The sequence below is a fragment of the Haemaphysalis longicornis genome, unplaced genomic scaffold, assembly GCF_048455015.1.
Source record: "Haemaphysalis longicornis isolate Haplotype H1 unplaced genomic scaffold, Haemaphysalis longicornis Haplotype H1 scaffold_7, whole genome shotgun sequence".
In the NCBI taxonomy this organism is placed as follows: domain Eukaryota; kingdom Metazoa; phylum Arthropoda; class Arachnida; order Ixodida; family Ixodidae; genus Haemaphysalis; species Haemaphysalis longicornis.
In genome coordinates, this window is record NW_027526422.1 from 71871570 (window position 1) to 71884309 (window position 12740).

The following is a 12740-nucleotide window of genomic DNA, read 5'->3' on the forward strand; positions in this document are numbered from 1 at the left end:
GTACTGCTACGATTTGGTCATGTCAATAAAACTTTTAGATGTCTTAGAGTCCATGCGAGCCAAAGTTTAAATGTGGTCGCTGAACACAGAAGAGGTAGTATTGTGACTGTGCCAAATACCTACGTTAGCATTACATTTTTTGGACTACCAAATGGGGCCTATGTTTGTCTTATCTGGAAATTTGTGCTTTCTTAAAGGCTTACAAAATCACTGCAATTAACAGCGCTTATGGGCCCTTCTAAATCATGCTTTTAAACCTGGAAATGGGCAAAACTGTGGCATTGGAATAATTTTCAATCCGATTTTTTTTTGTGTGTGTGACTCGAGTTACGGTCAAAACCTGATAAAGTCCTAGGAGAGTTTCCACGCCCGTATACTCGCACTTTTTCTTGCGTCACAAGTGCTTTGTCTAGTTATGAAAACAAGAAAAGACGATGAATAACCAGCTCAGATGCATAAACTTACGTGGAGAAATTGTTGATCTGCAAGTGTGCCGGTGACTTGCGTGACTGCACCTATTAACATTATTGCTAATAATCTCTTTTTGGTCAGTATGAAGGCTGTCTTGGGGAATGAAGTAGTTAGAGAAGCATTCGGGGTATTTGGTAGAACTGCACTGGACATAATAAAACCCTCAGTACCGTCGCATAAGTGCCGACATGTTCGCCCTGCAGCCTATACTTTGCAATCGTGCGGATATGGAAGGAACAAAGTTTGTGCCTCAGGATCATTTGACGTTTTTAAAACGAGGCGACGCAAGATGTGACCATGTGTATGTTGTGTGCAGGATAGCGTTTCACTTGAGAATGAACTTTCGGAGACTGAGAGCAAGTGCATCTGCAAGATGAGAATGTCAAAGCGATTTTTCCCCTTTTCATTCAATCGCCATTTTTAACGCCACAGAAAACATTGGCCACTTCATGGGACCGCAAACTTACGCTTGTATTTCCACAAAACGAAGTACTATTGCAGTGGTTTCAGGACGCCTGGTGTAAGGTTAAACTTGATTGCAGTTCTGTGTTTCTGCTGCTTTTTTCTGAGCTTCAACAGTACTAACTTGCCCAGCTCACAGTATCGACCATTCTTTTGCTTGCACTTGGAACAAGCGCCTGGATCCGTCAGCACTGTTTTAGTGAAGTATGGTTTTGAAACACATGCTGGCGCACAAAAACAGCAAGAACAGCGTCGATCTGAACATGCTCTTTAGATTGAATCTGACAGTCTTGTATGCATTGTAGACGTGCGTGGCCTCAGTATATTCAATGTTCGGAATCTTTGCAGTAACTCTGTGGGTATTTATTTGGAGGCTCATAGCAGCCCACTTACTCACAAACTGTTTTGAAGAATAGCCTAAATGCAAATAAATGAAGCACACAAACCCCAGTCGTGTTAGCCTATAGTATTTTTCTAATACTGTCGTCATTCGTGCCCCAATGCCTGCAGTTAGATTTGGAGTTCCGAGTTAAATACTGTAGCCGTGTGTGCAAGGAGTTCCCGCAGTACCCATAAATAGCTACGATACTGTGTCATCACGATGTATTGTTATCGACTTCTTACTGTCAAGTGCCGTGGAGACGGTGGCATCTTTTGTGCCAATTTATTTTTACTTCAGATTTTTTGGTGTTTTGAGGGAAAATGCTCCTGAAAACATCTTGCTTGGTCTGCGATGAAAGTAAGACGACGTTACAAACAAAGAGTAGTCGCGAAGCCTTCCTCTGGCTAACGTCATTTCTTTTTTGTGCTGTTGTGCTGCGAAACCCTTTTGTCAGGTTTCGCAGCGGAGTGCCTCGCTTTCAGATTTAATTCGCCACTTTCTTGTCAAAACAGCCATTGGAATGGCACCTCAATGCGCGTTTTGCTCCAGGGAATCTCAGAACCGTAGCTCCACAACGCAAACATCGTCGGTTCAACAATGTGTTGTCCTGTCAGAATGTTCTATATCAAGGTCCCTAAAGTCACAGGGGCGTTAAGTGAGCCCATCAGATATTTATAAAGAACTAGAACTAATAAAGTCGCAAGAGCGCCAAGTGAACCCACTAGACGTCTGGGTTCTTGACTGTTCTCGAACAGGATGCAGAGGCTTTTAATGCATACAGAGAATTTCGCTGTCTTCTAGCGCCAGTCGAGGTGAGTGTAAACAAGAACTAGCAGGCATATGTTTCGGAATTAGATTTACTATTCTCCTGGATGTCATTCCGAGCTGTCATTTGTAATTTTAATCTGAAAACAGTTATTATAATCCTGTTCATGGTGCGACGGTATTTTTATTGTTCGAGTTGATCTCCGAGATGTAATATCTTGTTTGGTTGATTCACTGTCGTTATGCTGAAAACAATCTATGTTTCCAAAGTCGATATGTCTTGGGCGCTTTGTGGCTGCTCACAAAAAAAAAAAGACAGCACTTCTGTGCTCTCAGTAGCAGTGGTTGAGACGTATCCGGGTTCTAAGCATGTTTTCCAGATTGCCGGTCCGCCCGCGCCTATGTCTGGCTCCGAAGCAGGAGTTCCCGTAGATAAGCTTTACGTATTTCATTAGTTTACGAAATATTTCGTGTTTGTCGAGTCAGGAAGGGCCGATTGATAAAACGTTACATTTGATTTGAGAGTAAATTGAAGCGAAGTGACTGAGAAAGAAAACAAAAGGGAAAGAAAAGGAGAAATAGTTTCTTCCTTTACTCTGTATTTGCATCACTCCACTCTCTTTATTTAATTTCCCATGAGTGAATTCCGGACCCCGTATAAGGCTTGGAACTCTGTGTAAAAATTTCCTAATACCGCGCGCATGTGGAAATTAATTCTAGCCAACATGTCCGCAAATGTGTCTGCTGAACAGTTTGTTGGAGTTCGTTACAGAAGGTTAAACTATGTGTACAGTTGTTGTATAACAAAATATTTTGCATGACGCAAGTTTTTATATTCATCAAAGAACATTCCATTAGCATAAACTTTTTGGAGACCAGGAAATGTGCAAAATAAAGGAAACCGAGGCCGAATAATGGACGCCATTTTTGGCTTTTTGTCTCAGCCTCAAGTCATAACGTGAAGCTTTATACTTCATCATATGAGGTTGCTGCAGCTGGATCATACCAGCGCTGTAGCTGGCTGTACCATTTTTGTGAAGAACTGCTAGGCAACGAGTACTTTCGTTGGAACTTAGGCAGTCCAGTACAAGAACGGAGAACCCACGTGAAGTGAATGTAAAAAAATCATCGAACATTCCGAAGGAACTATTTTCTATGGCTCCATCCATTTTGACTGTTGACTATTGACGAAGACAGACATCAATAATTTCTGCAATTTCACCTCGTACAATATCTCTGCCGCTTTCTGGCGCTGTTGATCTGGACGACCAGCTAGAATGCAAAAAATGTTGGGTACTCACCAGCGGCACGGAACGCGTTTGCGCCGCATTCGATGACGTGTGCTCTGACGCGGCGTTGTCTTGGCCGTGCCGGATTTCATCCGGCAATGTTTCGCAATCTCGGTCCACGTCACCAGTGTGAATTGTCCTTTAACTGCTCTGGTAACATATTGCACGATTGTTAAGTCTTATAAACTTGAAATGGCGGCATGTTCTGTAAGCCTAGGCTATGTTCACTTGTGGAGCGTTGAACATACTGACATGCTGCTCACGTCCGGCGTAATTTTTTTCTGCATTTTCTGTAACCATGTATTACTGCGCATGCTGGCGACACAACGTTTGCATTGCAAATGTGTATTTCTGCGTGTACATCTGACATGCTGCTAAACATGCCTTGTTTATGCCCTAACTGGGCGTCCTTGTGTGCAAGCAATGTGTTCTTATTTTCGCTTTATCAAAGTTTACGCAAGTGCGATTTGTTTTCCTTATTTTGTGATGCTTTTTTGTGCTGTACCCGTTTTGCTGGTCGTTTTTTGGCTTGATAAATTAAATTATGCTGCTGAACTGCGACTGAGTTTGTGCTTCTTTGCCCTTGGTTGCTCCCTTTGTTGCGGAATGGGCTCGTACGTTGTTTACTACCCCGCGTACTCAAGGAACGCGTGGCTATCTCTTTCGAAAGTTTGTCTTACGCTGAGTACTACGAAATTTTTTTATTCCCAACCGATCAATCGATCGATCGATCAATCAATCAATCAATCAATCAATCAATCAATCAATCAATCAATCAATCAATCAATCAATCAATCAATCAATCAATCAATCAATCCATATAATTTATTCAATCAACAAGTCAGTTAACATATCAATCAACCGTCAATCAATCAGTCAGTTGGTCGGTCGGTCAATCCGATCCGGTCGCTTGGTCGATATGGCCCTTTCGGTAGGTAAAACTAGTCCGGTGCGCTCCGGTCGGTCGGTCGGCCGGTCGGTAAGTCGTGGCACCTGTAAAATCCTTCACATAAAACATGTAAATCACAGCATACATCGCAGAGTCACTTGTGGTACTGGGCCTAAATATAACGAACTGTCTTTTCCATATATCGACAACAGGCTACAAGCATTTAGGTTGTGACATGTTCGCTGAGGCATGTCCGTAAATGCAGTAGAAACATTCTACCCTGAAAAGTTGTACTGTTTCTTACCGCCACCGATGGTCAATAACGACAGCACAAGAACTTTATGCATTACGCCAACTGCTTCCTGCATTGCGCCCCTGAATTTTCCTAAAAGTAACGCAAATTACTACAATTTTCAAAACCTTGATTTTGCACCGAAACAGCCACGTTTTTGTGATTACTGAGCAACCCTTTCGTCATATCTATAGGGAGGCTTGACATTTTAGCATTTTTAACGATGCGTGCCTTGGAAACGTGCATGTAGGCTTAATGGAGCGACAGCGAAACCCTTGTTCTCTGGAGCACCCTACTGTCACTAAATAAGGTTAGTTTATTTAGTAACCTTATTTAGTGACACTAATATATAATATAATTATAACCTTATTTAGTGACACTAGAGCCCCCAGGTCACGCGCAGCCACGTTACCGCTTCACACTGCTGCCATGCCAGAACTCCAAAACACACTAGCTGAAGATCCCTCTCGTCAGATACTCTTGCTCCCAGGGCTTATTCTCCTTGCTTGTGTGACAGCGCGAACGAGTCTTAGTATTCAGGAATTATTCTCTGCTTTATCTGGAAACGCTATGATCTTGCTGTCGGCATCACGAGGAACGGTTGTTTGTTCCTGATTACGAGCCGAAGCCGCTTTCTCTCCCTTTCAGTTTCAGTGGGAACTCTGGAGTTCTCGCTTCTCTTGCTCAACAGCGGAAAAGCGCTCAAGTGCATCATTCACCGGGCAAAGGTAACTATCCTGCGATGGTGCTTATTGCGCGCTGAAGCGTGTAACTCTGGCAGTAATTAAGTTTTCAGACAATGCGGCGCATTTTGCGACTGCTAGTTACTGGTTGGTTCTCACCTGCCACGCTGTATACCTCGCTGGAGCAATGCCGACAGCGTGAAAGGTTCTCCGCGGTGGTGTCTTACCTTCAATTCGCACCAGTGGCACAAGCCATCTGCTCATAAGGTTCGCGATCGAACGCCTGTACTGGTGGCCCGGCCGTTCATTATAGCGGAAGCCGCTTGAATATCTGGTAACGTTGGATACAAATTCCGCAGGTATGCATTTTCGTCGGATCGACTGTTCGCGGGACAAAAAAGTCGCGAATGACGGAAGTCGCATGAATATTCACAAAGTCCGCCAAAAAAAGGCGACGATGCACAGCAATACATTCCTTTCAGTTTGGCAACGATTCTACCAATAACGGTCGCATGATAACGCAGGCGATGGCATCGCCTTTGCTGTTTGTTGATACTCACGCTTCGAAAAGTGGCGCATCACAGCGAACATCCGACTTGACAACAAACCAGGTTGCGACAAATACATCGCTTTTGAGAAAAACAACGACCATATCTATGGGGCCGCTGAAAGTACTGAAATAAAGAAATTGGATCGCGCGCGCGTTAGCACATTTTTTGCAGAAGTTTGCAAGACGGCGCGAATATAGCTACATATATAGGTGAAATCGGGACTCCCGAAAGAACAGGACCAGGGGTCCTGTTCTTGCAAGGTATACCGACGCCATATACCCATGACATGAAATCTGGCGGACAACAGAGCGCGGGCCGCTGGAGTTATCGAACGTTCCGCTGTAGCCTGCTCGGTAGAAGCGGAGAAAATAGGGCTAGTGGATGCCAGTGGGGCACAATAACGAGGTGGCCAGGCACTCGTCACAGCCGGCGCAGGGGCGACCACAGGTAAAGTCACCGATGCAAGTCCTCATCTTGGCGGGACAGTACCGAGGTTCGTAACGCGAGAGATGTCCGTACCACGCGGGACACGACCGACGAGCAAGTTTGAGTGCATGAGCGTTGCACCGAACACAGCCCTTTGCTGCGCTGGTGAGGCAAATAGCAAGATGGGCGGTTATTTCACGTGCATGTGGTGGTTTGCGGCCTCCGCGGTCTGCGTTCTGGGGTGGCCGTTGCTCTGGCGACATGTTACACGAACATGGCAGGGATACATGTCAAGAAAGCCCTGGATTTCTGGGACAGACGCGTCAGATGTGACAGTCAGTCGAAGCTCTTCGGTATCAGCTGATGAATCAATGCAGATATCGCACTGGGTCGCGTGCCGGAGAAAGGTCGGAGCAGCGTGTATAGGGCAGATATACTGCAGAAATAGGCGTGTATGGAATGGAAAGAGTGAGTGAGTGAAAGAGACTTTAATGATCGCCGGCAACAGGCGTAATGTCTCCACTACGCCCGGACGTAGCCACTCGTCGATCCTGGTGGCATTCTACTAAGCAACACTTTCGCTACTCACTGCGGGGGTGGACACCCTTGTCCCCGAAGGGAGGGCGTCGGCCCGCAGCTTTCTCTCCGGTGCTGCCGTTCGAGAGCCGTTAGGACCTGCTGGACGGCTGAGAGTTGAATGTCCTTGTCGTAACTGCGTATGGCGTCTTGTAACCACGGCGGAAGGTCGGTCCTGGTTGAAGCTTCGTGTGGTCGCACTTCACAATCCCATAATAAATGGGCGGCTGTTGCCCTGGAGTTACTGCACAACACACACTTGTCGTCCGTGTAGAGTTCTGGTTGGAAATGTTTCATAATGACCGGGGTCATTAATGAATTTGTCTGTAGCTGTCTGAACGTAGACTCTTGCTCTCTAGTCAACTCGGGGTGAGGCGGTGCCAGCACCCTCCTGTTGTTCCTGTAATACTTAGTGATACCCTGACAGAATAGTCTGCCGGTCAGTCGCTCGGTAACAAAATATCCCGCCTGACAGCCTATAGTATTATCCTGTTAAAACAGCTCCTTTTTTTTCTGGGAGTCTTGCGTGACCGATGGACGTATAAGAGCTATTTGCATTGTGGGTGAAAAAAAAATCCATGTATATTAGGACCACGTACTTGTGTTTTCCTTGCTGCTACCAGCCCAGAAAGCATTGTCATATCTGCATACTCAATATACGCCATTTTGTTTTCACCGGCATATTTTAGAGGGTTTGGCCCGTAGAAAATAGCTGCGGATAATTAACCACACACAAATAAGCAAAGTGGTTATGCACGACCCAGTTCCACTGGCAAGAAACGCCTGCATTACCGTTAGCTTAGAGCTCATTTCCTTCGAGGCGAGTTTTACTGCATGCCCGCACGAGAGCTGTAGTGCTCGAAGACATCATCGTGGACATTACTAGCAATGCTGAAAATCAGATAAAATGGCAAGAAAGGATGCAACAGCTAAGCAGGACATCATTTGATGACAGAATCACCGCAATTAAAGGAGCAAATCATACGAGGCAACGACGGTCTCCCGACTTCTCAGTGAGGAGGGCCTATCAATTAACCCATATTAGGCGGCTCTTTGGTCACAACTAATCGTAGGTGCGTGTACATAAAGTCACGTGATCTAATTCTCTATCTACCCGCCCTGGTGGCTCAGTGGCTAAGGCGTTGCGCTGCTGAGCACGAGGTCGCGGGCTGGATTCCCGGCCGCGGCGGCCGCTGTTAAGATGGAGGCAAAAAGCAAAAACGCCCGTGTGTACGAGATTTTGGCGCACGTTAAAGATCCCCAGGTGTTCAAAATTAATCCGAAGACCTCCCCTACGGTGCGCCTCATCGCCTGTGTTGCGTCGGCGCGTTAAACCCTACAATCAATCAATCAATCAATCAATCAATCAATCAATCAATCAATCAATCAATCAATCAATCAATCAATCAATCAATCAATCAATCAATCAATCAATCAATCAATTCTCTCTATTATGCTGGTTCTTCAAGACGCTTTTTAAACAGAGCTCATTACTAACAACAAAAAACAGCAGCAGGCTCTCACGTCTAACCTTCCATTCTCGGATGGTCCGGCTAATGTACCGCCCGGGAAAGCAAAGGCGATAGTTATTTTTCTTTGTTAGCACACCCATGTATTTCAAAAACTCGTGTCACGCACTCATTACAAAAAAGCCGCCACCCCCACGCCAACTTATTTCCGGTGTCGTGGTGGCAGCCGAAAACGCGTGACGAATTAAAGGTACCCTGTGACACTTCCCTTAACCTTCTTGTAAATCCTAAATGCTTTCAGAACTGAGCCAATAAACACATACAGTACTTAGAATATGGGGTCACAAAGTACCTCAGCCAGAAATTACTGCTCACTGCCCATCAGGTAACCTGGAAATTTGCTCAAAATTTTTTCTCTCTTTCCCGGTCCTGACGCTCTTGAAGCGTTCAAATTACGTCATTACAGCATTGTAGGCGCTATTGGCTGGCTTCTTTTCAGTTGCAACAATAAACCGTCTCAAGAGCCACTTTAGAGAAAAAGAAAACAAAAGCAAAGCACTCATGCAGGCGGATCTCCTGCGACGAGCAAATCACCCACTGCAGCTCCGCGCTGGCGATAACTATATAGGTGGTATTCGCTGAAAAGTTTAGCTGTCAATTTCTTTGCTTGGCAACACTGGAAACGGCCACGGACATGGCCGAAGCCCCTCGGACATGGCGTGGCTTGTGCCACCGCGGCCGCACGCGGCATAAAAAACAAAGAAAAAAAAACACCGGTGTGCGTCGTCTGCTCCGTTTCGATCCGATTCTCAACGGTGATGTCAACTCAGATGTTGTTAATCGCACTCTCATTGGAATCGAGGCAGTACTTCACGTTCAGTGGGGTAGAGTTTGGAACGTCCAACACACATCATGTGCTTAACACGGACAAGTACCGCCATCTCGCGGAGCCCGACGTAACCAAACCAGCGACGGCGCACTCACGTAGTTCCCCACATGCGTGCCTCGCCAGTGCATACAATCTATAGCATGCACAATGCTTCTAGAGGCGAAGAAAAGGGTTAAAGCGTTTATCGGAAGTGTTGCAGAGTCCCTTTAACGCACACTGCGAAACTTTGGACAGCAAAGGTTTTCCACACACGCTGTCGCGTTTCCCTACTCATACTGCTGACCCCTGAGTGACTTCACAGTACCCGTAACTCTACCAACCACAACACACCCGCGCCTCTCATGCTTCAATGCGATAACTACCCTCGTTGAACATAGCAGAGCCGCAAAGCATCCATCACAAGCGAGGATCACTCCTCACCTCCATTGTGGCGACCGGCGTCTCTCGATCGGTCCTCTCCGAAAGCGCTTACCCCGACAAACACAAAGCGAGTGAAAAAGGCCTCTGCGGCTGCCTTTCGCGCCGCTTGCACACTACGTCATACCAAGCAGCATGAAAACAAAGAAACACGAAAAGCCAGGCAAGCTAAACAAAACGATATACAAGCTGCTGGGCGGTTTTCATTAATTAAGCGGGGCGCCCGAACTTAACTCGCTGGTTTCGAAATTGCCTCCAAACCGGCCTCGCGCGTGTCTTGGAAGCAACGAGCACGTAAGTTCGACGCAATTAAGTAGTCCCGCATGCCATTACAGAAGGCATAAGCAAGATAAGTTGAGGCTTTGACGCAAAGCCTTCATCGGCGAAATTTGCAGCACCGAATTTTGGTCGCCACTACATGTAGTACGTCGCAACTTTCGTCCTCAACTGACCACAGAACCGAACGAACGTTCCTGTCTCCAACGTGCGTATGGGTAGCGACGCCACATTTAATAGTAAATTTCTGTCAAAGCCGGCCGCGTTGAAGTAGAGTCGGGATCTAATTTCGCGTACTAAATGAATTGGGATTAAAAAAAGACATGTAAGGACTAGCGGCAGGACGCATGGTTGTGCTTGCTTGCTTTTTTAAGATTTCGCTCGTACCACCTCATTATGCCAGCGCTCTTGCCTAGGGCTGGGCTGCAAGAAAGATAAGAAACATGCTGACAAGCATTTCTCAGCAGTATCTGGTGCGTCCGCTGATGACAGGCAAAAAAAGAAAGAAAATAAGCTTTTAAATGAATCTGTTGCTCCAGCGAGCGAGGATTAAAGAGGGACATACAAGAACGAGCGGCACGACGACCAGCCGCCCTTGTTTCGCTCGTTGAACGCGAAAAGTTTTTCTCTCACACGTAATCGCTGGGAGCACGATATTATCGCCAACAAACGCGTCATAACCTGGGCTATTTTCCGACAGCCCAGGTGTAATTCAAAAACACAATAGTTAGTTGAATCTTGTTTATACTGATTACCATAAAGCCCGGCCACCTCTAGCGCATTGCGCATGTCAATCATATCAGAACATACTCAGTTGAAAAGGAATGAAGGAAGGATGTAGAAGAAAGGCAGGGAAGTTATAACCTGGCTAGAGCCTAGTTTGCTATCCTGCACGTGGGAAAGGGTACATAGGCCAAAAAGAGAAAGGAAAGAATGAGCAGACATGTAAGCCTGTAAATGAAAAATTGGAGCAGACATGTAAGCCTGTTAAAGGTATGAGCAGACAGGTATACCTGTCTGAAGAGCAGACAGGTATGCCTGAAGCACTAAACGTTCAAGTTGAGATATTGCTACGGAAGGCTTTCAGTCTATAGTCTGAACTTTAAGTTCGTCGCCCGTAGAAAGCGTAAGAGTTCCTTAACTGCCTTCTGAGCGGATGACAGAGAAGGCCAGTAACACAGAATCTTCTCTTCCGAAAATGGCCGCCGAGAGTCCAGGTTCTTCAGTGCTGACGACAGTTTTTTTCTTTCAGGCGAGTAACGTGGGCATTCGCATAAAACGTGGCGTATCGTCTCCGGTGTGCCGCACGTTTCGCAGTCTTCACTTGCTGCCATTCCTATTAAGTATGAGCAAGCATTTGTGGATGCCACCCCCAGCCAGAGACGGCAAGGTTGAGAAAAAAGCTCGATCCTCGTGACTTGTGCACGAATCGCCTAATATCGCGTTGTCATGCCGGAAGAAATTTGTGCCCTGGTACAAGAACGTTGAAGTCCCAAACTACGACGAAAATATTCTGCTCACGCTCAACTTCGTGCGAGAAAATTTGCAATCATTGTGTCTTCAAGGTTATTCGCCAGCTCATCGAGTTCACTTTCCAGGAGCTCCACGGCACAGACTACAACGGCTTCTCGGACCCTTTCGTCAAGGTGCAGCTCTTGCCCAGCTTCAAAAAGGTAGCTGAATGCACCCTGTGTAGACATTTAGAGGAGCACCAATAAGGTCTTCCTGGTCGCAATGCGTTCTTGCGTTGCAACGGTAAATAGCCTCCCCCCTATGCCACTGGTTAAAGGGGCCATGCAGACAAAATACAAGTTTCTTTTATTCGAAGATTTCGTCTTTTGTAGTGCCCCCAGTGCTGTCCGGAAGAAAACGATGTTTTATTCACTGAGAAATTAATCAATTGAAATTAAAATTTTCATTCTCCCGTCAAATCGTGTTTTCGTGGCGTCTGTAATGACGTCACAAAAGAGGTCTTCAAGTGAAACGTAGTGCACCATTATTCTATGCAGCCGAATGCGTAGCCTTGTTTACGGTCCGTCCTCCTAGATGGCGCCACCATACTGCACCTGGCCGTTTTCTATCTTTGCTTTGTTTTTGGCCGTATTTACACCTGGCTTGTTTTTGTTAAGGTAGGAAATAATCGTTTCGTGAAACATAGTGTTCGCTCGACAAATATGGTCACGTAAGACACAGTCGCTTACGCCAATCGGCCAGTGCCGTCAGAGACAACCTCCAAGCGCCCCACTGCTGTGCGGCTAAAATTAGCATAGTGCGCGCAGTACGTACACAAGTACGCATCCGTACTTCTATGTTTACGTGCACTTTCGTAACTTCCACTGTTTACTCCCCCTCTCATTCCATTCTTACTGATATAGAAAGAATGTGCCCTACATTTAAGCGCAAATAGCTCATTCGGGAAGCATATAAGCCTTGCCTAATTTGCGTTTACTTTTGCCGGCCTCCGCCAATCACGGACCTGACTGGTATGACATTAGAACCAAGTATGACATTTAGTATGAGTATGACCTGACTGACCAAGTATGAGTATGACCAAGTATGAGTATGACCAAGTATGACCTGACTGGTATGACATTTAGAACCAAGGTTCTAAAGCGCTACACGGAATCACGCACACGCGAGATTTTCGAAGCCTACTCAATAGCGAAAAAAGGAAGAAAGAAATGTGTCAGTCAGGCTTCAGTCGCACTTCTTCAAAAAGAAATAGCGTATATCGACAGATAGCGCTTGTCAGGTTTTGAAAAACTCATTGTTCGCTCACAGTGCAAATCATTTCAGCGTGTTTTGTTTCCTTTCCTAGGGTTGTGACGTCACTTTTTCCTCGTGTATAAATTGCAGAACGCAATAAAGCACCCCCAGTTGTTAGTCAGCGCTTGTACTGTCTT

General features: G+C 46.0%; 1 protein-coding gene across 2 annotated transcripts in view; it reads left to right on the top strand.

The window, feature by feature from the left end:
- Rph (Rabphilin) overlaps positions 1-12740 on the top strand; it is a 134903-nt gene that overhangs the window by 102589 nt on the left and 19574 nt on the right. For both annotated transcript variants that reach the window (XM_077677770.1, XM_077677771.1), the window contains exons 11-12: positions 5199-5278; positions 11436-11510. In XM_077677770.1, the coding sequence (XP_077533896.1) occupies positions 5199-5278; positions 11436-11510 (155 nt within the window). The remainder of the gene's footprint in view (positions 1-5198; positions 5279-11435; positions 11511-12740) is intronic.